The sequence below is a fragment of the Microtus oregoni genome, unplaced genomic scaffold (genome assembly GCF_018167655.1).
Source record: "Microtus oregoni isolate MIOR12 unplaced genomic scaffold, Mior012 000018F_ref0000195, whole genome shotgun sequence".
NCBI classification, from domain to species: domain Eukaryota; kingdom Metazoa; phylum Chordata; class Mammalia; order Rodentia; family Cricetidae; genus Microtus; species Microtus oregoni.
This window is the reverse complement of record NW_024543077.1, coordinates 5,300,521-5,323,850: the sequence shown is the minus strand read 5'-3', so window position 1 is coordinate 5,323,850 and position 23,330 is coordinate 5,300,521. Positions and strand designations below refer to the sequence as shown.

The following is a 23,330-nucleotide window of genomic DNA, read 5'->3' as shown; positions in this document are numbered from 1 at the left end:
GTGTGAGAGAGAGAGAGAGAGAGAGAGAGAGAGAGAGAGAGAGAGAGAACACTATTAGAAATTTCTAGGTCAGGGTTATAAGGAAACGGGTTGTAGACAAAGGTGGCATTCACGGGTGGCAGACAAATGTTGCATCCATGGGTTGTGGACAAAGGTTGCATCACGGGTTGCGGACAAAGGTGGCATCCTCAGACAGCTCAGAGATTCAGCTAGTAATGTCATTTGCTTACATTGAGACACAGGACTGTTACTCTTCCGTCTTGGCTATGGAATACAAATGTGAAATTGTTCCCAAGGACAGGCCTCGGCACTGTGCAAGGACCCATGTGGCACTGCTTTGTCTAGGAGACTGTGGGGATGACTTGTAGCTGGAAAGGCTCCTCACATGCTGGCAATAAGCTAGCTCTGCACTTGATATTGCTTCTCTCTCTCTCTCTCCTCTTTTTTTTCTGAGATAGTGTTTCTTTGTATAGCCATTGCTGTCTTAGAACTAGCTCTGTAGACCAGGCTGGCCTCGAACTCACAGAGATCCGCCTGCCTCTGCCTCCTGAGTGCTGGGACTAAAGGCGTGCGCCACCACCGCCCGGCTTGTAGATTCTGTTTGTATAGACATGTTTCCTTTTGGTTCTTTCAAATAGGAAAAATCTTTTGTATCCAACAAGCTGTTTCAGTAGTGGAGAGCACTTGCGAATCTCTAACATCTAAGAAAGACGATCATTTCCTCTTTCGTGGAAGAATGCCTTTGGAGGCCAGACTGCAACCTGCTGGATGGCACACACTGAGCTGCCTGCATCTTTCCGAGCTGATGGATGACACATGACGCTTGGCCGCTTTTGCACTTGGGTAGCTAAAGAGAAAGGAGCCCACGCCTTCCCTGCTTGTAAGTCTTAAAGACTAGGTTAACGCTGCTGCTTGGAACTTCATCAGACAAAGGCCTCTGAACGTTTCTGCTCTTCGGTTTAGTTAGCTGCTTGGGATGGGGCAGCTGGAGGTCATGGGCTCTCCTTAGGAGAGACTGACCTCTCACACCAGGGTTTCCACCATGAAAGTGCTGTCCCGATGTCTCTGGTCCATCAGCACTCTGGGGACGCACACATCTCTCGGTGCAGTGAGTTGTTCTCTCTGTTCATGCAAAACTTGAGAGGAATCTGGACTCGAGCAATTATGCTAACTGGCATCTACGAGCTATAATTGAAAAGTTCCAGGGTGTCTAATTTTCACAGTGCTCGGCACGACTCGTGAAGGCTGTGTAGAAAGCCATGCAGACGTCTGTCAAGGACTTCATTCGCACACCTAGATTAGTCGATTTCTCCTTGCTGAGAGGGACGGAGGTGGCATTCACACACGGAACGGTGCCACCTGAGCAGAGTCTCTCTCTGCTAGACATTTCTCTAACTAGACATCTAGGGTGGAATACAAAGGAACATTAACGAGGTCCGTGCGTGCTAGTTAACACGACTTAACGGCCTGGTCTCCTCTAGTCTCCTGTAAGGAAGGGATCAGACTACTGGCAGGAAGGAGTTTTTTAAAAAAAGAACAAAGGGAAAGATTTCATAAAATCATCAACAAATACTATAAGATAAAAATTGAGTAAAAGGAAATGCTACCTTTCAGTAACCAAATTCTAACAATTATGCACATATATACCCTTGTGGATTCCAGCAGAAAATAAGAAGACTCCGACCTCCAAAGCAGAGGGAAGATAAGATGCTGTGTCCAAAGGACCATGAAAATGAATGTAGCAGACACAGCAAGACCTTACCTCAGAGACAAAACAGAAGCGGGGAGGAAAGGGAGGGGGAAGAATTAGAGGGAAGGCGAAAGCGCTAACAGAACGGAATGGGGTGTGCTTTAGAAGACAGCAGCCGTGTATGAAATAACATGCTGACGAGACCAGGGATGCACGCGTGTGGAGCAGCGAGGCTCAGGGACGACAGAGGAGCACGCAGAACCTCACTCACCCCTTTAAAGATCAGAGATGTTCCGGATTTGATGGTCTCACCATTCAGATTCCCCCTCTCTGCACCATACACTTCAGGCCAAAGGTCAGGATGCAAGTTCCCATTGAAGTCATCTTTTAGGATGGAGGGGAGGGGAACCACAGGAACACAGTAGGGTCCACCAAAGCCCCGGTCACAGCTACCGAGAAGATGAGAGGAGAAAAAGCAGCTTTTATTATGACTTCCACAAACCAGTTTCACTGTGGTGTGGCCACGAAGGGAACCGGGCTTTATTACTTACATGCAGCGTCCAGCATCACAAATCCCCTTTCCTGAACACATCCAAGGACACCCCGAGGCCAGAACAACATTATCGATAGCCCAGGAATCTGCTCCTGTGGTGTAGTTGGCCTGGATCCATCTGAACCGTGTTCTGGGAGAACTACAAAACAAACAAACAGAACAAAACAAAAACAAAAATCAAATCAAACAAAACACAAAACACTGTTGGCTTGATAGGCAATTTTGAAAGCATGGAGCATGAATAGCTATTTTATTTCCCTTTTCCTTCTTTCACAGTCCAGTTTCCTGTCCTTTGAGACACTTCTACTTTCGTACCAAGTACTAAGTGGTCTCTCCTCTTGATTGTAAAGAGGAGAGCAGAATGCATGCTGTCCAAATATTGTAGGACTTCTCTTCCAGGAAAGTCAACATATGTAACACCACAACGTTATCCAGAGATCTTGATGTATGTTTTTGAAATTCAAAGTAATTTTAGTGTTTGTCTCTAGGGTTAGGGAAAGAATGAAGGCTCAACAAAGACATTGGGAACTAACATCATTTTGGCAATGAGGATTCCATTCCACTGACCCTAATGGTTTCTCAGAGTATATGAGGTCCTATACTATGTTTGTTCTCAACATGATGCTTCTAAAGTCAAGAACTGGAGAGAGCTCCCTCTTTTCTATCGTGTTGATAGTCTGCTATTGGGAATATATTAAGCATGATGAATAATCTTCATTATCAATTTCATTGGATTTAAAATCTCCCTGGGACCACAGCTCTGTGTGAGTTCATGAGGATGAACACCCAGGATGACTTAACTGAAGAAGGTGGGATTACCAAGTTAGGTGACAGAAACCTAACACGCAGTCAAAGGGCAAGTCTCACTTGGTGGCGAGCGGAAGGTAGACCGTGACCCGTCTCCAGCTCTGGAATCTTTCCGAGGTGTAAACTGAGCTTTCCGTGTAGTGCAGACACCCGATGGTTGGAGGGACACACTCTTCGGTGACGAGATGCCAGTCCTTGCCGTTGTTCAGGGAATACTGGAGCTGCACGCTGTGGGCGCTGCTGAAGGGCTTGCTGCAGCCCATGCTCATCTCAAACTGTAGGAAGCTGGATGCCGACACGTGAAAGTCCCAGGTCTCAGCATAGCGAGGTTTTCCTACCGAAGATGACAGCAAGGGGTTAACCGTCACGGAATGATGGGCTCTCCTGCGATGCTTACGCTTGCTACCAACACTTCGCACAGCAAACCCAAATAACGGCTTGTGTTCGGTGCCTCGGGTTTGCGTTGGCTTTTCTTCTCACATTTACTGCTTTTATACAGATGCCATAGAATCAGAAACACGGCAGGCTGTAAATTCAAAGGCCTTTACTACCTTAAGAGGACTAATAGAGTCATCACTCTCAATTTTGCAGATTGCAAACTATAAGAATGCCCTCTGATAGATACGTTTCTGCCTTAAGTTATTTTCCTCTTAGCATGTTCCATGAAAGAAAGTTCCGACAGGCCCAGGTCACCGGGTGATTCTAGAGGACAGTGTGTACCCTGCCTTCCACAGCAAAGGAAGTTAAGGCGCATAATCTTATAACAGAAAATCCCTTTTGAGTTTTAGCTAATTTAGCCCTGTAGTTAATCAAATGCCCTTCTAGTAGGTGGCGCAATATATACCTATGTCTTCAGTGACTATCAGGGCAGTGTCCATAGAGACACACTCAATATCCACGTGGCCTCCTTGGATTCGATACCAATTGGCTTGCAAGTCTATGGAGCCGTCAAATTTATCTTGAAATCCAGTTTGAGAGCTGTCATTCACCCCGATAAGGACATCATCCAAAGCCCACTGGGCTGAATGCTTCCCTGCAATCAGATCAACAGCAGCAGGTGGAGAAGGTTCATTACACAACAATATGAATATCTTCGTGACCACGCTTTTAAATCAAATTGTCTGGAAACCGACGGTAAATTAACACACACACACACACACACACACACACACACACACACACACACATTACAAGTTGGATATGGATGCCGCGTGATTAAGAAAGAAGTCACCGGGAAGTCGGAGAGGGCAGCGACTCACCGTGCTGTGGCTGCCACCACCGGAAAGCGGTGGCAGGTGTCTTTGCCTCCCGCGGCAGGTCGATGGAGATGATCTGTGGGTCCAGAAACGACATGAAGTCCAACTCCCGGAGCAGATGCCACAGTATCCCGTTGTCATTTGAATACTGAACAACCAGCCCTGAGGTAGAAGACAGAAACTCGGGGGCTATGACAGCTTTCTGGGAGGCCAGAAACAACAAACCCGCAGCAAGTCCAGATTATGTCTCAGAGACGGCACACTCATCCATCTACCTTCCACGGCATGAATTAGTAGACTCAAAGGCCCATCAATTTCCTGACAGTTTCTAATGCGCTGGCTCCCAGTAAATGAAGACAAGACATACATAAGTCCCTTTCAAGACACTCAGCTTTGTATGAGTGATGAGCGGGCTGGTGAGGGAGACATAAAATCCTGCTCCAGATCATGCACTTGAAATTCAGATTCTATCCTGAGCACTACAAAGTCTCAGGTCATTATATACTCAGAAGAAATATCTTAGCTTCTCTGGTACAAGACAGCTGCGCTCGTTGCTGCCAAAGCCCAGGGCCAAAGCCCAGGGCAATCTGCGGCTCGGCCGGGGAGTCTGTTAGGCGGAGCCGCACTTCTCATTGTGACAGGCCTTGATTGGTGGAACCCAAATGAGGCCGGATTATCCAAGAGTAAAGCAACGAGACAACACGCTGGGTTCTCCTTCCTGTCTGTGCCGCTCCTCCTGTGTTTATCTGTCTACCTCCACCGTCACAAGGTGACGAGATCTGGGGATCTACACGCTAGAGGGTTGGGCACCTCGTGAGCCATCCCCGCTAGAGGGTCAGACACCTCGTGAGCCATCCTTGATAGAGGGTCGGGGACCTCGTGAGCCATCCCCGCTAGAGGGTTGGGTATCTCGTGAGCCATCCCCGCTAGAGGGTCGGGTACCTCGTGAGCCATCCTTGCTAGAGGGTCAGACATTCCCGCTACTTCTGCCAGAAACATTGTCCTTTAGAAGTGGACACAGGGGAAGGATAATGATCAGCAAAGGAGAAAACTGCTATGGATAATAAGATTGAGGGCCACATGTACATACACACACACACACACACACACACACATAATACACATGGATACAAATCGGTACTAGTCATAGGAATGCATATCTGTGGGAGGAAGCAGAGGGTATGCAGCTAATGGCTTACTCCACAGTTATTCATGAAATTGGTATCAAGGCTACAGCACTCAGGAGAGCAAGCTCTGCACCCCACCTGGGCGCCACAATCGTGCCAACTCTGCTGGTGGGGCGCCGGTGAGTGTGCCCTGAGGTCGTGGGAATGGGGGAGCTGGCTACATACCTCTCATCTGCCATGCGGTGGTGAGGGAAAGATGTCTTCCCCCTTCACCGTGGACGAGAGAGCTGGCCTTGCCCCTTGCACTTGGGAGAGTGGTCCCTGCACCTCCCCCTCGCAACACAATAGAGCTGACCCTGGTGGTGGAGGTGTGGGCCAGCTGGTCTGGTGGTAGAGGACGTGAGAGAAGGAGAAATGGCCCCACTCCTTACTGCTCACTGCAGAGGGTGAACTACCAGTGCTGGAGAGCTTACTCTGATGGCGAGGATGAGGGAGAGCTGGCCAGGAGGCAAAGTATTAGAAATGAAACACCATGGGAATAGAAATCTTCTGGATCCGTTCTAGTTTCTTCAAGCTATAGTCCAAGACCAGTGACCTGAACTTGGGCTTTCTATCCATGATAGCTTTAAAAGTATATTCATAAATCTCTTGATGCTTCTCTCTTTAAAAATAAGAACTTAACTCTCTTCTCTCTGAGTGCAGAAAGATTTAATAACTTGCTTCTAACAGAATAAGTAAGGAGTCAAGGTGAATTTTGAAATCAGGCCATTAAAGGCATTGCAATGAAGCCTGGAGGGATGCTCAGAAGTACAGCGCTTGCTAAACAACAGTGAGCCCTTCTTAGCACTACAGAAGAGGAAGGCTTTGGGGGTTCCTCCCTGCTCTCTTAGATCTGTTCCTCTCAGAAGCTAATGCACACGTAGTAAGATATTATAACAGCCTGTGGACATGTGTGGGTAGAGAAAGCTGCTCTGGACAAAACCTTTGACTTGTTCATGAGTCAGGTCATACAGCCCCTGGCTGAGTCTTCTAACATCTGTGCCCTGTCTGTCTACTGCTTTGACTGCAGCCTAAAGAGATCCTGACCCAGAGCCCCTGAGCTCAACAGTGTCTGTGCCTACCTTCCTGTCTTACAGGAACCATAGGATAGCACGTTGGCTGCTTTCAGCCACTTGGTCTTTATGTGGCATATCACTCCATTGCCCCTAAGTCAGAATTTGCATGTCAGCAAATGTAAATTATGAAAGATCTGAGGTGTTTATCAAAATACTATTGGCTTGGCTCAGGAAGTGTGCCCTTCATTTGGGGCCTGCTTGCAGCCTTTCTCCTTATTAGCTTTTTCAGGAGAGTCGTGTCTACTTAGACACAGCATTGAGGTCTGCAGAGATGAAACCCTGGTTCCAATGCATGATGAGATAGGGTGATGGGGGATTCCCCTCGGTGTTCTGGAATATGTTTTATTACCATTGGTTAAAAAAGAATCTGCTTTAGGCCCATCGCAGGGCAGAATAGGGCAAGGCAGGAATTCCAAGCAGAGAGAGGAGGAGAGATTAGGCAGAGTCAGAGAGAAGTCATGTAGCTGCTGCAGGAGACAGAGGGCAGACACTGGATGGAATCTTACTGGTAGGTCATGACCACATGGTGATACGCAGATTAATAGAAATGAGTTAATTTAAGATATAAGAGCTAGCCAATAAGAAGCATGAGCTAACAGGCCAAACAGTGTTGTATAATACAGTTTCTATGTGATTATTTCGGGTATGGGCAGCCGGGAGATGAATGAGCAGCCTCTGTCTATAGTAGACCGTCCCAGACAAGTAGAGATTGAAGGAATGTCAGGCGGAAAAGGGCAATATCTGGTTTATACCTGTTGCTGAGCCTCATTAGGGTGCCATCTAACACACTGTAAGTTGGAATAAGCCAAGTCATTTCAGCTCATCCATTGAATGCTTAAATCGTGTAAGACATTTCTCTGTTTAAACCACAACTCCATCTGCATCCTGCCTAGTCATATTGCAGACAGCCTAATTTTGAGTTTAATTCCAAATATGTAAATTGGTCTCTCAGCTTGACTAGGTAAGGGATCTTCACTTTCATCACCGGCAGAGATTTGTTCGAGGATTTAGTCAGATTTACATATTAACAACTAACCTTCAAGAAGAGGATGAGAAAAGCCTATGGGATGTGAATTAGACAGATAACACCATGGTTCAAGACTAGCTGAGAACAAATAGCCTGTTCCTAAAGGGATCCTAAGGGAAACCAGCCCGGCAGTGCAAATTATATTTGTAACAAGAATAGAGCGGGCCTCATGTCATTGATAAGTGCTTGCTTCCCACAAGGTCTTTTTAAATCTTATATACAAATGTGGATTCTTCACAAGACTCGGGCATGGAAGCTTCTGTTGCACTGAATTTATCAACAGCCATTAGCTTGGTGGGCTGGTATCCAGCCTGCTCTATTAAAATTAGCAGCCCCCTGCATGCTTATCTTCCACCTCCATAGTTTAATTGCTTCTGTCTTCCTCTTGCAATCTACACTTCTTTATTTTTTTCTTTATTGTCTACTGCCTGACTTCTTTCACTAGCACTGCCTGTTACGTGGCTGTTGACACTCCCCTAGCTGTTTCCGTTCATTATCTCCAAGGCACTTTCTCCTTCTTTGTGCCACATGGCTGGCAACACCCAGCTCCCACCCTGGGGAGTATTTTCAGTGTTGGGATAAGGACATCGGATAATCCACGAAGAAGATGTAGCACAACAGAAAAAACATCTTGTTTCTGTTTTAAAGAGATTATTTGTTACTGTGGCATAACCTAGCTCATGACTGATACATCTCTGACACCATCATCGTAATACTGTATCTGCAGTTCCCACAAGAGTATCTGACTTAAAACAGACTACATACACATCTGTAGAAGAGATGAAGGAGCCAACAGAGCCCATGGAAGTGTCTAGATATTTTCCTCAACAAAAGAATGATTTGAATAATTACTAGAGCAAAAGTATTAAGACAATCACAGGAAACCATTCAAACCTCCAGCCAGGGATGATATGGAGATGGTCAGTGTGGACCAGAGCTCTCCACAGTCCGTTGACTAGCAGGTACTGTTTGGTCCAGTGCATCTTACACAGCCACAGTCTTACACAGTAACAGACTTAAGCTGTAATGCTGTAAAACCCAATGCTGTTTTAAGATTAAAGTCAGAGGCAGAGCCATCAGAGAAGCCTGTGGATTTTACGCTGACTAGCCACACGCAGGGTCCTGAAAGACTCCTAGCATACCTACAGCGTTGCTGGAGCTGTTCACAGCTCAAGGCTGTTGCTTGTGATTTGAGGCAGAAACAGTGGGAGCCTCATGAGAAAAGAGTCAAGAGAAGGGAGCATACATCCTGGAGTGGGAGGTTCAAATCCTTGCCTGTCTTATTATCTATATGACTGCGTGCAAGTTCCTGGTCCACACTGTGCCTCACCCTTCACACCTGCTAAACAGTTCTAAGACAGCATCTGTGGTAGCAGGTACTCAGAAAAACCATTTAAGGCTACCAAGAACTACTGTACAAGGGTTCTGTCCCCTCCAGAATGTCCAAGTAGAATTTGATATACAGTCCAACAATTCTCTATGAAAACAAGTTTAGTTCTCACAATGAATGCAAAAACCTCTCCTATTGTTTTCTTCTCTGCGCAGCATTATAAAGAAGTAGAATTCACCAAAACAAATGTTATTTGATTCTGCCTACACCTAGGGCAGACATGATTTCAGGCTTAAAGAACTCTAGGAGAAGCTGTGGGGTCCCTGGTCTACACACCAACTCTTTCTATGAAGCAGAACAGAGCGCAGGAATTATCTTCCAGTTTGTAAAATCCACATCCAACTTTGGGAGGAAAAAAAAGGCTAATTAATCAAAGTTATATAATTTCTACAGAAGCATAGTTGCTTGGGCTTGGCGATATGGTTCAACAGTTAAGAACTGACTGGCTGCTCTTCCAGAGGACCTGGGGTCAATTACCAGCACCCCCATGGTAGGTCCCAACTGTAACTTCAGTTCCAGGGAATCTGGCTTCCACAAGCATCAGACATACACATGGTACACAGATATACATGCACTGACACCTCTACACATAAGATGCCAAAACTAAGCTACAAAAATTTCAGAACCGTTTCAGCTTACCCTCATTCCTAGCCCGCGGCTTGATGCACGTGATCCCTGATGTTTTGCTTCCGATTTGTACATAAAACTGAACAAGTCTGGAAGAAAACCAAACGAACACATAGACTTTAGCTTGCTTACAAACAAAAGGGGGACAAAAAAACACCTAACATTCTCAAGTACTGCTTCTAAAGTCAGAGGGACAGAGATGACGGGCAGAAAGATATACATGACAGTACATTAACTTGGCAAACATTTAAAAAGTTAATTGATAGGGACAATGACTTCATTCTGTACAGTGATCTAAAGAAAACAATGGAACTCCATTTCATTGCAACAATTTCATGACAAATTAAAAAAATCTTTAGATACTGCAATCTTGGAAACTCAAGATGAGGGAACGAATATTTCCCACCAACACGTTAAAGATTCTAGAAGGGCAGACCATCACTTGTCCAATACTGATTTAGAGCAAGCGGGCGAAAGCTCCCACACCTGACACTCAGCGTGATGTAATTCGTGCCCGTGCCCATGGCAACCAGTGAATCCTGCTGGGCAGGCAGACCCTTGAGGATGGGATGTGGAAGGAACATGAAACAGACGAACAGCAGAAAAACCATGAAGGGCGGCATTGGATGTTTAGTAAAGACCATGTCTGTTTTTCTCACTTTCTTCCTCCTAACTCCCAGGTCGTCTGACTGACGTAAAAGGCACAGTTTCATGTTAGGGGTGCTATTTTTGCTTGACCTTAGAGCCAAACAGTTCTTGGTTTGACCAGTAGGTGGCAGGGCAGGCATTTAAATTGGGGGGGGGGCAGTTTTCACTAAGTGACCACAAATGAACCACCTCGTACACAGAGGAATCAGTTTCAGACATCAAATTCGAAGTTGAAAGTATATCTACTTCGTCAATTTACATTAAGAACATGCAAGAGCTTACAGGATAACACAGAACTTCCTTCTGCAAACTAAGGTGAATATGTAGTAGACACAGAGGTCTTGATAAGTACGGGCTGATTAAGGAACTATGGTGTGATTTTTTTGCATTCCCCACCTATTTTATTATACAGTTTGAGCTAAGCTTCATGTTTTGCACATGCAACCCATAGGTAGAAGTATTATAGGAGATACACAGCAACAGTAGTCTACTCTGTTCAGGAGAAATGTTCCCATCAACAACTTGCCTGATATTCCGGGTGTCCAGCGGCACAGTCCTGGCTTCCCGTTTCCCAAGGCCATTGAAGTAGAGGGACCTGCCGTCGTTGAGCGTCCCACAACCGGTCCCAACCTGACCTCCTGTTATCTTGTACCACAGCGGGCTTAGCTTCCCTTCAAACCTATCGAACATCTCACTGTGGTTGGGGATGTTCGACACACAGGTCCCTTGTGCAGCTTCAGAGAAAACAAATGCAGACGTTTTGTTAGAATCACTAAGTGTGACAAGATACGCTTGATACACGGACAAGGAGAGTTGACATCATGCAACCATCGGTCTAAAGGCAGCCATTATTACTAACATAAAGGCTGTTACTAGGTGTGTGCTGTGTGCCTGGAATCCCAGCAGTTGGGAGATGGAGGCAGAAGAATCAGAAGTTCAAGGCTCTCCTTGGCCACCTAGTGAGTTCAAAGTCAGTTTGGGCTACACAAGACTCCCCTCACAAAGATAACAAAAAGAAATCAATGAAATTTGCTTTTTTTTGTCTTTTAATTTTAACTTTTTAAAAAGATTTTTTTCAATTAAAAAAATCATATGTATGCATGTTTCCTTGCATGTATACATGTCTGTACGAGCAAGTGCAGGAGCTTGTGGAAGATGGAGACATTAGATTGCCCAGGAGTTACGGGTACAGTGGTTGTGGGAAGTAAACTTGCGTCCCTGCAAGAGCACTGGGAGCTCTTACCCACTGAGTCATCTTTCTAGCCCTTGTTACTTATTTATTTCTAAAGGAAGACTGATACAGGAGCATCCACGGGTGCTCCTATCTTGTGTGAGCAGAGATCCTGCCTATGATAAAGCCATTCCTTTACTGTCTTGCTATTAAGAGGCTCATGAGGACAGTCAGCACAGAATTAGAAAATGTCGTCCTTGAAACTGTGCTTGACACAGAAGGCTGGCAAGAGCGAGCCAGTCTGTCTTTGGTTTCTTGTCAGAGGAAGGCCTGACTATCAAGATGGGAAGGGGCATTTTGATTTTGCTGCCAGGAAAACTTTTAGAAGCAGATTTTAGAGCTTAAGAGATTTCCTCTAATTTTATGTTTTAATCTCAGATCTCTCAAAACTTTTGCTATGGCAACACCCAAAGGTGGATGTTGTTAAAAAAAAAAGTTCTCTTTTGACAGTCTTGGGCTTAATATTTTATATTCTATTTTAAATTTAAATGTAGTGAAGTATATTTCATTAGAGAGAGAGAGAGGGAGGGAGGGATGGAGAGGGAGAGAAGGACACACACACACACACACACACACACACACACACACGAGAGAGAGAGAGAGAGAGAGAGAGAGAGAGAGAGAGAGAGGAGCTCTCAGGGAGACTCTGAAGGCATGTAGTGAAGAACTTGATTTGGGTTTTAAAGATTAAATGTATGAGTTCAGAGCCTATCTCTAGCAATGCCTGGCTATGGAACCCAAGAACAATAGTAAAAATAAATAAATAAATAAATAAATCCACTCTCTGCATCAGTTTCCTCAAAAGTAAACAGGGCCAGCAGTACTGTGGAACAGTTATTCTTAGATTCAAACGCGATAAAATGAAGGTATTTACTATAATGTTCGGCTTGATGTCAGGCTCCAAGCAATGCTCACTATGACTGCTACTAGTGACAAACACATTCTTTCTAGGGAGTGGAACTTAGCAGGTTTTCTTTCTAGGTGGCTCGAAACTACAGGATACTCAGCAGCTCAAGTACCTTGGGTGGCCAAGTTCTAGAATTCTTAGACACAGAAAGTAATAAACCCAGCATCTGTTATCTGTGTCTGAGTGAGCTTTCACACGCAAACTGCCAGAGGCACATGTTGGCCTTACCCGTGTATCCCAGGTCACAGAAACACACGCCCGAGATGCAGTCTCCGTGGCCACTGCAGTAACTGGGACAAGGTTCTGATATGTACACTCCATCCAAGCCAAAGGGGGGCACGTTCTTCTGCGCGCTGCTCTCTTGGATCCATCGGAATCTGGTCTTACTGTTGGGAGAAACATGTCTCTTCTTACCGTCACATCTCACCGGACAGAGGAATACAGAAAGGCCCAGACGGCTTCACCAGAGCCGCGTACCCTGAGAGGCATGCCTGTGCGTGGCACAGAGACCCTTCATAGGCTTTCTCTCAAATCTTCCTCAAACCTGCCTGATTTCCTCTTCAGCATGAATGGTTTAATGCCCAGGAGAGATGAGGCACAACGGTCTGACATTTTTCCTACAAAGGAGCCTTATACCAGATACATCATAGGATTTTATACCAGATATATCTTAGGTTTTTCTTCACATATTTTCTCGTTCTATGCTCTTTCACATTAATTTTACGGATAGTTTTAGAGAAACTATTTGAAAAAAATGTAAAGTTTGACAATTTCATGCGTGTACGTAATGGATTTTGATTATGCTTATCGGTCATAATGCTTTCTTATTCCCCTGCTCCCTGACCCCAATGCTCTCTCTGGACCCTTCTTTCCAGCAAAATATTGGCATGTTTTTGAGGCCATCCGATAGAATGTTTTTTGTTGGGACATGTAACGAGACTCTGGTATTGCCAAGGGAAAGCAAGAGCTTCTGCAGATAGCTCTACTGACACCCGTGATTCCCTCTTTCCTCCTCATCTCCCCTTTCCATTTCTAAGATGCTTATTCTGCCATTCCCTAGTAACCAGATGGGGTGCCTCTCAGCACTGCTAAGAAAAAACCGACAACGAAAAAAAAGCCTTTTATTGCCTTGGGTTGGAAGAAGCAAACCGAGCATGGCTTCACACCTGTTTGCCTTTCTCTACCTTGTACCTGACACCCAATGCCTGCTTCTGGGCTCAGTGATGTAACCCTGGGTTTGAACACAAGCAAGTTGGTGCCTTAGAAGGTGCTGGAATAAGGAGAGTTATGAAGAATGAAGAGGCACGGGGTGTGGCCATGAGGTACCTGATGAACGGTGGACAAATATGTGGGGGTAAGTTAGAGACGCTGGACCACACGGCATTTGGGAAGGAAAGGCACGAAAGAAGAAAGCACAGTTGAAACCCGTTGCCGCACCTGTCCCCACAGTGCTTTCCTGAAGTTGGTAGCCCTAAAATAGAACCATTATTTGAGATGCAGACATTTTAGTTTAAGTAAATGTCTATTCGTGTTGTGGGTTCCTAACTACCTTCTGAATGTTAATTCTCATACCCACAGATAGTGTAGTCTTCACCCTTCATTAAGGAAGCTTCTCTTTGCAACAGACGGAAACAATTACAGAAAGTCACAACTGGTCAAAATGCCAAATTGTGGAGCCCAGTCCTAACTGATACCTTTAAAACCCAACTCCTGCACCCAAGGCTCAGGGGTCATGGCTGATAGGAGTCAGGGGAACAGGGAGTTCACTATGAGATTGTGTCTCCTAGTAACATGAGAATCTATATCCACAAAGTTCACCAACGTATCTTCCTAAACAGGAGCTGAAGAAGGACAACCTTAGACATGCTGGCTTGTAAGCGGAAAGGTTCAGAGCCCAGGAAGCCTCAGTTCTGCACAAAACACTGCAGACAACTACACTGCCAAGTGTAGGAAAAACAGTCTTCTCCAAAGAAGAGCATACCAACTGATTATCCTATAAACACTGACTGAGCGAGCCGCATCCATGTATTTAGGAATACACACGCACCTAGACACCCACACCCCTAACAGTGATGGATGAGAAAAGAGACCATTCATTTGAGAAAGAGTAAGGAGGAGTCTGTGGGAAGATTCGGAGAAAGGAAAGGAAAGACAAAAATGATGTAATCATAATACATTTTCAAAAATAAAAAATTAAAAATGTTTATTATTAACAATGATGATGATGATGATGATGATGAACTAGCCAGACCATCCCAAAGAAGAAGGAAATAAGGCAAAATTTAGACAAAAATGTCTATATTTCACATTAATATGAAGTAGGTACAGCCTTTGCAATAAGTTATTTGCAGATTTATTGTGTCTCAATAGGGATGGCTCTGAGGGCTGGGAGGGGCATCTATACCAACATAGATTTACCACCTCCCATGTCTGTCTTCTGTAGGCAAGAACTGGGTAGGCTCGTGGGAGCACGGACTTTGAAAAATCCCCTTAGAATTATTTCTGAAAGAGTGAAACCCTTCACTCTTGTAAGCATGCTGCTTCCTGGCAAAACCAGCTCCACGTTCTGTCACTTAGACTCTCAGCTTCTGAACACTGCATTCGGGGCTTCCTGAATTTAACATATTGCAGATTACAAACCAACAGCTCATTTGCTTGGGAGAAATAGAAACATATTTACTACTCTTTAGCAGAGGGCTCTTCACCACAAATGCCATCAGTCAGAAAGCTGGGTAGACTCCAAACTAACCAGAAGCTGGATTTTAATGAAGAAGATTTCTTTTTTTTCCTCCAAAAATTGAAATCCAAAAAAAAAATTTCAAATATTGAGAGACTCAAAATATTGGCCATCTTAATGCTGTGAAGGCTGAGCTTTTCTGACTTCTCATAATGTGGTCTTGCCAACTGGGCTATTCTTTTCACTAGAGAAGAAACTGTAATTTACAGATTTAGCCACAGTTCTCAGAAATCCATGTTGGACTTGTGTTCTCTGACTCTGGACAATACTCTCTGCTTTTCTAGTGATGTTTTCATCACCGTGACGCTCCAGTCACCGCAGCAAGGGGTCCCGCTGATGCTTATGTATTTGGAAGAGCTGTTTCGTGTCCATGGCTTCAGAAATCACGAAGGGTTGTGGTTGAGGTGAGAAACAAAGCAAAACAAAATGAAACAAACCAATCAAACAGGGCTGCGCTGATACTGACAGCCTCAGAAGAATGGGAAGCGAGAAGACACGGCTATTACAGAGTTTCCAATGGAGGCGAATGATTCCTCAGAGTTGAAACCAGGAGCCCAGAGCAATGGACAGGAGGACTGCTCTCAGGGACAACTGTCTTAGAGAAGGACATTCCTGTCCCAGACATTGCTTTTGGACAAAGGAAGCTGAATTAACAAGCTTCTTGGCGAAGCTCAGTCTTCCTATGGGCTCGGTAACTGACGGCCGTGAGCTTCCCATTTCTTCTTGTCCCCTCTCTTTTGTTTTTCTCTGTTAAACCACAAAGCAACACTGGCATTGAAAGACAAGGAAATTACATGTAACTGGACTTGGATCTGATGGTTGAGTGTTTGGTGGTCAATTTTTGAAACAGTTGATACCTTAAGATGATGCTTCAGGGTTTATCAGACTCATACGGAACTTTACGTCTTTGATCAAACAAGCAACCCAAATATTTCCCCAGCAACAACTACAGCGCATGTTCTTGGGGTTACAACCTTAACTGGTGATGAAGGCCGACAGTGCAGTTGGTTTGAGTAGCTAGGTCATGCTCAGGAAACCTGTGATCAACTTGGTGAAAAATATGACAGAAAGACAGTGCTTAGCAGCCTCGGGAACATGCTCCTTTCATTACCACCACACCGGAGTGCAGGACAGGTTACCCTCGGCCACAAACAACTCCAAACCCTGTCGATTATTCCAACACAAGCTTGTTTCTCACTTAGTCTAGGTATCCAGCACAGGTTGGCCAAGAATCTGCTTACTGCACCTGAGGCCTGAGGCTGGTGCTTGCTGTAGCTCACTGCATGGAACCCTGGGAAAGCACCTGAGTTCTAGAAAGCTAAGTGCTTCAGACATTCACATTTTATTATATCATTTTTTTTCAAATTAAGCCATCTGTCAAATTTTGAAGAATGTGGGCATAAGCCTACCTTATTCCAGGAAATAAAGGCTCTTGGAGTATTGCCAAGTGACACTAGTGAGTACCTCAGCTCTATATGTCACAATATCAAGAAGCAATATAAACAGCTCTGTGTATCATTTCGGTTCTGAAGTCAAAGGCCTTGACTGAGACACGCTTAATGTCGCACTCCAGAATTTAATTACGAAGTGTCTACATGAAGAATGTTTCTTTATCCTTCCTAAAATGATAGAGTGGAAAACGACGATCTCGCTCTTCTACTTTCTGTATCTGAAACAAAGTGCTATAAAATTTATTCTATATTATTGTACCTGGAGGAACACATCTTCACAAAAATTTACACATATCTGCTTTATTTATTTATTACCAATGGAGAGGAAACGATTCTGCGTCACTTAGCTGCCAAACGGCTGAGAGCTAAATTGGTCCCTCCTTTATGGAAACCGATTCATTTCAAATTTTCAGTCCATTTATGTTACCCTCCTTCGTTGAAATTTTAATTTTCTCTGTTATTATTTGTTTTAGCAGTCAACTTAAAGCGACCATTTACACTGCAAGATGCTTCAACTTTTCTACGTAAGGAGGTGTTAGATAAATAAGATCTATGGAGGGAAAAAGCCTGATGCAAGGCCATGTGGTTCTTTCAACCCGTAACAGCTTTGTGTGCTGCTGTGTGCCAGTGCCCAGAACTGTGGATGGCTCAGACCGGCGATGGGCAAATGATTACTGAATGAGTTAATAGGCTTCACCATCTACTTGTGCTATTTCGGCAACTCTACTTTAGTTTTTATTTTTTGCCTCAAGTTACTACCTGGGTAGGAGTGGCCAGACTGTATGAAGCAATGGCACACCACGAGAGAGAGAGAGAGATTGAGAGAGAGAGAGAGAGAGAGAGAGAGAGAGAGAGCGCTGTACCTGGATGCCAGGGACCTTGGAATGGCAATGGTGATTCTTGTCCATTCTTCAAAGTCCCCGGTATAATAGACGGTGGGCTCACTCAGTTCCCGGGAGTTCCCTTCACATCCTTTGCCTGCTGAAGCCGGAAAGCACCCTTCCTTCACCAGAAACCAGGACATGCCCGCGTCATGTGAGTACTGCAGGAGAACCGGGGCAGCGCTGCTGAACTGGCTGGCACACCCTATGTTCAGCTGTTAGGAGGAAGGGCAGGATTAGATTAGACAGGGCGTTCACTCAAAGACACCGGTCATCAGATGAGGAGCAGTGACAGCCCATCACTGTGTCCAAGTCAGCATGGCAGTTAAGAGACGAGGAGGATACAGTTAAGACTCAACCCAAACCCTCTGTAAATTCTGGAAGGTTTCACTTCAGTACAGAGCTAGACAAGTTCTCTTCCTGTTGTATGTATGTATGTATGTATGTATGTATGTATCTATCTATCTATCTATCTACCTATCATCTATCTATTATCTATCCCTATCTATCTATCTATCTATCTATCTATCTATCTATCTATCTATCTATCTATCTATCTATCTAATCTATCTACCTATAATCTATCTATTATCTATCCATATCTATCTATCTATCTATCTATCTATCTATCTATCTATCTATCTACCTATCTAATCTATCTACCTATCATCTATCTATTATCTATCTATCCCTATCTATCTATCTATCTATCTATCTATCTATCTATCTATCTATCTATCCCTATCTATCTATCTATCTATCTATCTATCTATCTATCTATCTATCTAATCTATCTACCTATCATCTATCTATTATCTATCCCTATCTATCTATCTATCTATCTATCTATCTATCTATCTATCATCTATCTATCATCTATCCATATCTATCTATCTATCTATCTATCTATCTATCTATCTATCTATCTATCCTACCTATCATCTATCTATCATCTATCTATTATCTATCCATATCTATCTATCTATCTATCTATCTATCTATCTATCTATCTATCCTACCTATCATCTATCCATATCTATCTATCTATCTATCTATCTATCCATCCATCATCTATCCATCCCCCCTCTCTCATATCTATCTATCTATCTATCTATCTATCTATCTATCTATCCATCCATCCATCCATCCTACCTACCTACCTACCTACCTACCTACCTACTAACCACCCAGGCCCAGAACCAAAGCTGAGTCGACCCACCCCAACATCCTCAGAATCTATGAACTGTTGAAGCATATGAAGGGGATGAACCTAAAGAACCAAAATGGCAGGATCTCCATGACACAGGGCAACAGGATAGCCAAGAGGAGTCCCAGAGAGAGCCCATTATAGATGGTGCAGCATCGGCCAGAGCCTCAAACTAGACTAAAGACTCCTGGCAATGAATACTGATAAGCAAAGATGTATGGACTAAAGGGTGACCTGTGTGACTCCAGGGGCCACACGACAACTCCGAAGACAAGATTCCTTTCCTTTCCTTTCTTTCTTTCTTTTTTTTTTTTTTGGTTTTGGTTTTTCTTTTAATTTTTGTCTTGGGATGGGAAGTTGCAAGGGACAGAGGGCGAATGTGTGGGGTGGAAGGATGGGAAGAAAGATGGGTGTGGTCAGGATGCATAATATGAAATCCATAAAGAATCAATAAAAATTAAAAGAAAAAAGAAAGAGGTTCCCCAGTTGTCCTCCTGGGTGATTCCCACCAGAGAGGTCTCAGGTGTGGTATTGTTGAGTCAAAAATCTGAAAACACTTCAAATTTTAAAGTTTGGTGTATTTTTTTTTTTTTTTATTAAAGGACTTCTTCTAGCACACCACTAGGTTTGCAATTACAATTTAAGGCAGTTCTTTCCTAAATCGGTGTCTGAATGCACTCTAATGCTGCTCTATTCAGTCTTGGTATCTATCACTGCCGTACCCCTCTCCTTATCTAGTCAATGTAGACAGCACTATGCAGGGCTCTCTCTCGGCACCTGGGACCTTTCTGACCAGAATGCTTCTGACAACACTGTGACTGCTTACCTTTCTGACTTATTCTCTAGTTTTTGAGCTCCTTGAGGACTAGGGCCATGGTTTTGGTTTCTATATTCCTAGCAACTCATATTTGGTAATTGTATCTTGGTAATTGTAGCAATTACCAAGAATGCACCAGACCTGTATTTTTTATATAAAATATACATTTTATATAAAAGATACCAAGTGATATTTTAAGGGTTTCTAGTATATATTAACTATCAATCCATGTATAATCCATAATTAATACCCATCATTAATTATTGGGCACAAATTACTAGGTGTTTAGCTGTGATGTGAGAATTGGGATTTTCTTAATATGTACTGTTGCCTCTTTAAATATCTGAAAAATTCACTATGTGTTTCTTAGTTAGCTTTTTCAGTTTCGGGAGCTCACCATGCAGAATCTAATGTCTATATTACTATGCTATTTGGGGTTGATTAAATTGAAGTGGTATTAGATGAGGAAAGGTATAGCGCTCTATGGACATTTTATATTAATACCAAGTGTCACCAACACACGCCTATGAAGACATGAACTGTTACTGATGCTTTTCCATTGCATTAATATCCAAATATGAACAAAGGCAGATTACCATTTCCTCATTGTTGTTAGGACATAATTTGTTCCTGTTGATGGCTGACTACCTTGTGTAAAAGGCCTTTGGAAATGATACTGAAGAGCCACCCTCAAACATCTGATCTCTTCAGTAATTCCGCTTGTAAACTATTGTGTCTGTATCCTGTTGTTACACAAGGAGCATGTATTTGTGCTACCTCATTAAAACTACATTGCTTCTGACTCCAGGACTCACCAATGGGATTTTATTATAAATAAGCACAATGAAATTTTGATTACGTTCTGAGACAAGAGTCTGTCAAGGTACATTCTCACTGTTTTTGCTGATACGCTATAAAGCATGAAAAACAATATGTTTTAAGGAAAGTGATGCGTGGCAGAGTAAAAACCCATCAAATTTTGGAAAGGGAAATTGGAAATGCTGTAGTCAACACATGTGATACAGGCTGGGGTTGGAGCCCAGTTACTGTGTGCAAGGTCCTAGGCTTGATCGCCAAAACACAGAAAAACACAAGTCCCAAGCCACTAGTGAGACAGACAGACATATCAATAATGATTTGAAAGTAAAGAGTTCATTGCATCAACTCAGATCGAAAAACTCAATTATAGTTTCAATTATGGAAGAGTTGCATGAACAGTGTAATGCTTTAGGTACAACTTCTGGGACTCCCCCAGATCTAGCCAACTGTTTTCCTTAAGAGTTTTACCATCCTGAAACTGGGGAGCCTTTCCTCAAGTGTGCCCCTTCTTTACTAGAGTATGGGAAATTCTGTTCTCTGGGAGCCATCTGTGCAGAAGTCGGAGCTGGTACCGCTCCTCCGCGCTCGGGGAAGAGCCCTGCTGCAGATACCTTGAACTGGAGCACATATCCGGGTTTCAGGGCCAAATCTCGGGTTACAGCAAACCGGTCTCCATCCGACTTTCCGAACACCATGGCCGAAGGTGTGGCAGCACAGAAACTGTCGTTCTTAGCCATCCCTTCGTTGGCCAACATCAACCACACACTCATCTGATTCATGGGGTAATCAAAAGCCGGCTTCTCATAAAAGTTCTAACGGGAACAATACAAACAAAACAGGAAGAGATGTTTGGTTTGTGACACGCGGACCATGTTTTCCTGAAAATACAGAACCACTAAACAAACTTTAAAAACGCACTAACATTGCTTCTTGATGATTTAACAACCAGAATTATTTTGCCACCATGTATCTAATTATTTTTAAACATACTAACAATTTTCTGCTTTCTAGAATTCACAATCTTTCTCATGTTTGAACAGAACAATCTGCGAACTAACAGCCCAGGACTGAACTTTTTTACTACAGAAGGGAACATCAACAACCAAAAAAAAAGCATGAATAATCACCCTATTCCTTGTCAGACCTTAAGGGAGTCTATTGTTCTTTCTCTGATCTGATGTGCCAACCCTCTGCATCTTGGTGTTCTGATGTGAGTCATACCTGGGGCAAAGTTGGGTTGACGATGGGGATGACCTGCTTCTGCTTCTCTGACAGGATGATGATGTCATCGACGGCCCACTGGTCGTAGTCCTCCCCGGAGAACATGGGCTGCCACCAGCGGAACCTGGTGCAAGGGGTCTTGGCGGCGGCTGGGAGCTCCAGGTAGACGAATCTGCATAAAAACAAACCCTCCATGGCTGGGAAAGCAAGGCTGTGCTGCTCTTAAGAGCCGGCAATGTAACAAAGGCGGAAACAAGAGAAGGTCTAGTTTTATTTGATCCCTTGGCACTCCAGATGGCTCTGAGGGTGGACAGATCACACGGGAGGCTTATGAACTAAGAAAGCTTTGTCGTATTTTGTTCACTTCATTTGTAATTACGTTTCAACAGACTGACTCACTGGCTTCTTAGTATTAAAGGTCATAACTTGCAAAAGATCTGTTTTGTTTTTATTTTATGTGTATGAGTCTTTTGCCTGCATGTATGTAAGGGCACCATGTGTGTATGTATATAAGGTCCAAACAAGCAACATCATATGGTCACAACTTTTAGAGAAAATATGTTGGGGTAAAGGTGCCTGTTGCCAAGTCTGATGACCTCTCTGATCCTCTGGACCCACGTGGGAGGAGGGAACTAACTTCTGAAACCCAGCTGTGTCCTCCACTTGCCCACACATATGCACACTAATTAACAATGTAACAAAAGAGAAGAAATATCTAGGTTTACTTCTTCTCCTATTGTGTTATTACACAAAAATAGTATGTTTTAAAGTTTCAAAGCAACCCTTGCTCCTGGTGAAAAATATAAATTGTGAATTTAAGATGAAACATAATCATCAATAAATTACATAAGGTTGGTATCTATTAAAATTTATATGTGTATCATCAGTTTATAAATTATTAAATACACAATTTTTTATATGCACAACTATATATAATATAGTTATTTACAATTTAAAACAAGTCTGTGGAAAGTCATGTCGCCTTAACGCGGCCCATTTTTTTTAAAACACCAAACCTATAAACCCTCAATCTACAAAATATGTAAATTTTAGGCAGCAAAATACATTTGATTTGTAAGAATTTGATACGCATTTCCTTCAATATTTTCCAGCACAAGACCTCATTACAATATGTAGAACAGGACATTAAAATAAGTTAATACTGACTGGTGGTAATATATAAAGAAGAACTTATGTCTATATTAAAGTAGAGATAAGAGATTATAAAACAGATACCCTAAAAATGGTATTTTTTGAGTAGTTTTGTTATGTTCATATGAATTAAAATGAATTTCAAACACGACATAATCACAAAAGAACCAAGTTTAAATACTTATAAATAGGCTGACTGCCTGGTGGGCATCACTAATCAGCCACTCATGAGCGGCTGGCTGTCAACGGTGCCATTTCTCTGTGTTCTTGAGCTGGCAGAGTCAACCCCTGGATAGGTCTGTGGAAACGTTTGAGAATCTGAACGCTAGAGACTGGGTCACACACTGTCTAGGACCATCCCAGGGCATAGTCATGTGAAAACCCAGAACGAAACTCTCCATCTCACTTACCTGTAACAGATGAACATGTTTTGTGTGTGCCCAGAACGGAAGCAAAATCCCCAAATGTGAGGCGGATATGGGACTTTGCTATAGCCCAGAATGCCTTTGGGTAGCAATGGCTAGTAATTTTCTTGTAGTCAAAAATCCCCCCAAATCTCTAGACAGGTTTTTAAAAGAGGATTTTTGTTTTTGAGATAAGATCTCACTGTAGTCTTAGTTGTTTTTGGAAGTCAGGAAGTTCCTCCTGCTTGATCTTCTAATTGCTT

At 43.4% G+C, this 23,330-nt stretch overlaps 1 protein-coding gene across 1 annotated transcript in view; it reads right to left on the bottom strand.

The window, feature by feature from the left end:
- Nucleotides 1-23,330, bottom strand: part of Reln (reelin) — a 445,074-nt gene that overhangs the window by 79,386 nt on the left and 342,358 nt on the right. The window contains exons 26-36 of the mRNA XM_041668128.1: nucleotides 21,512-21,683; nucleotides 20,902-21,102; nucleotides 17,430-17,662; nucleotides 12,607-12,764; nucleotides 10,767-10,974; nucleotides 9,605-9,681; nucleotides 4,310-4,468; nucleotides 3,895-4,083; nucleotides 3,111-3,384; nucleotides 2,242-2,382; nucleotides 1,962-2,139 (exon numbers count right to left, since the gene is read on the bottom strand). Coding sequence (XP_041524062.1) covers nucleotides 1,962-2,139; nucleotides 2,242-2,382; nucleotides 3,111-3,384; nucleotides 3,895-4,083; nucleotides 4,310-4,468; nucleotides 9,605-9,681; nucleotides 10,767-10,974; nucleotides 12,607-12,764; nucleotides 17,430-17,662; nucleotides 20,902-21,102; nucleotides 21,512-21,683 — 1,990 coding nt within the window. The remainder of the gene's footprint in view (nucleotides 1-1,961; nucleotides 2,140-2,241; nucleotides 2,383-3,110; nucleotides 3,385-3,894; nucleotides 4,084-4,309; nucleotides 4,469-9,604; nucleotides 9,682-10,766; nucleotides 10,975-12,606; nucleotides 12,765-17,429; nucleotides 17,663-20,901; nucleotides 21,103-21,511; nucleotides 21,684-23,330) is intronic.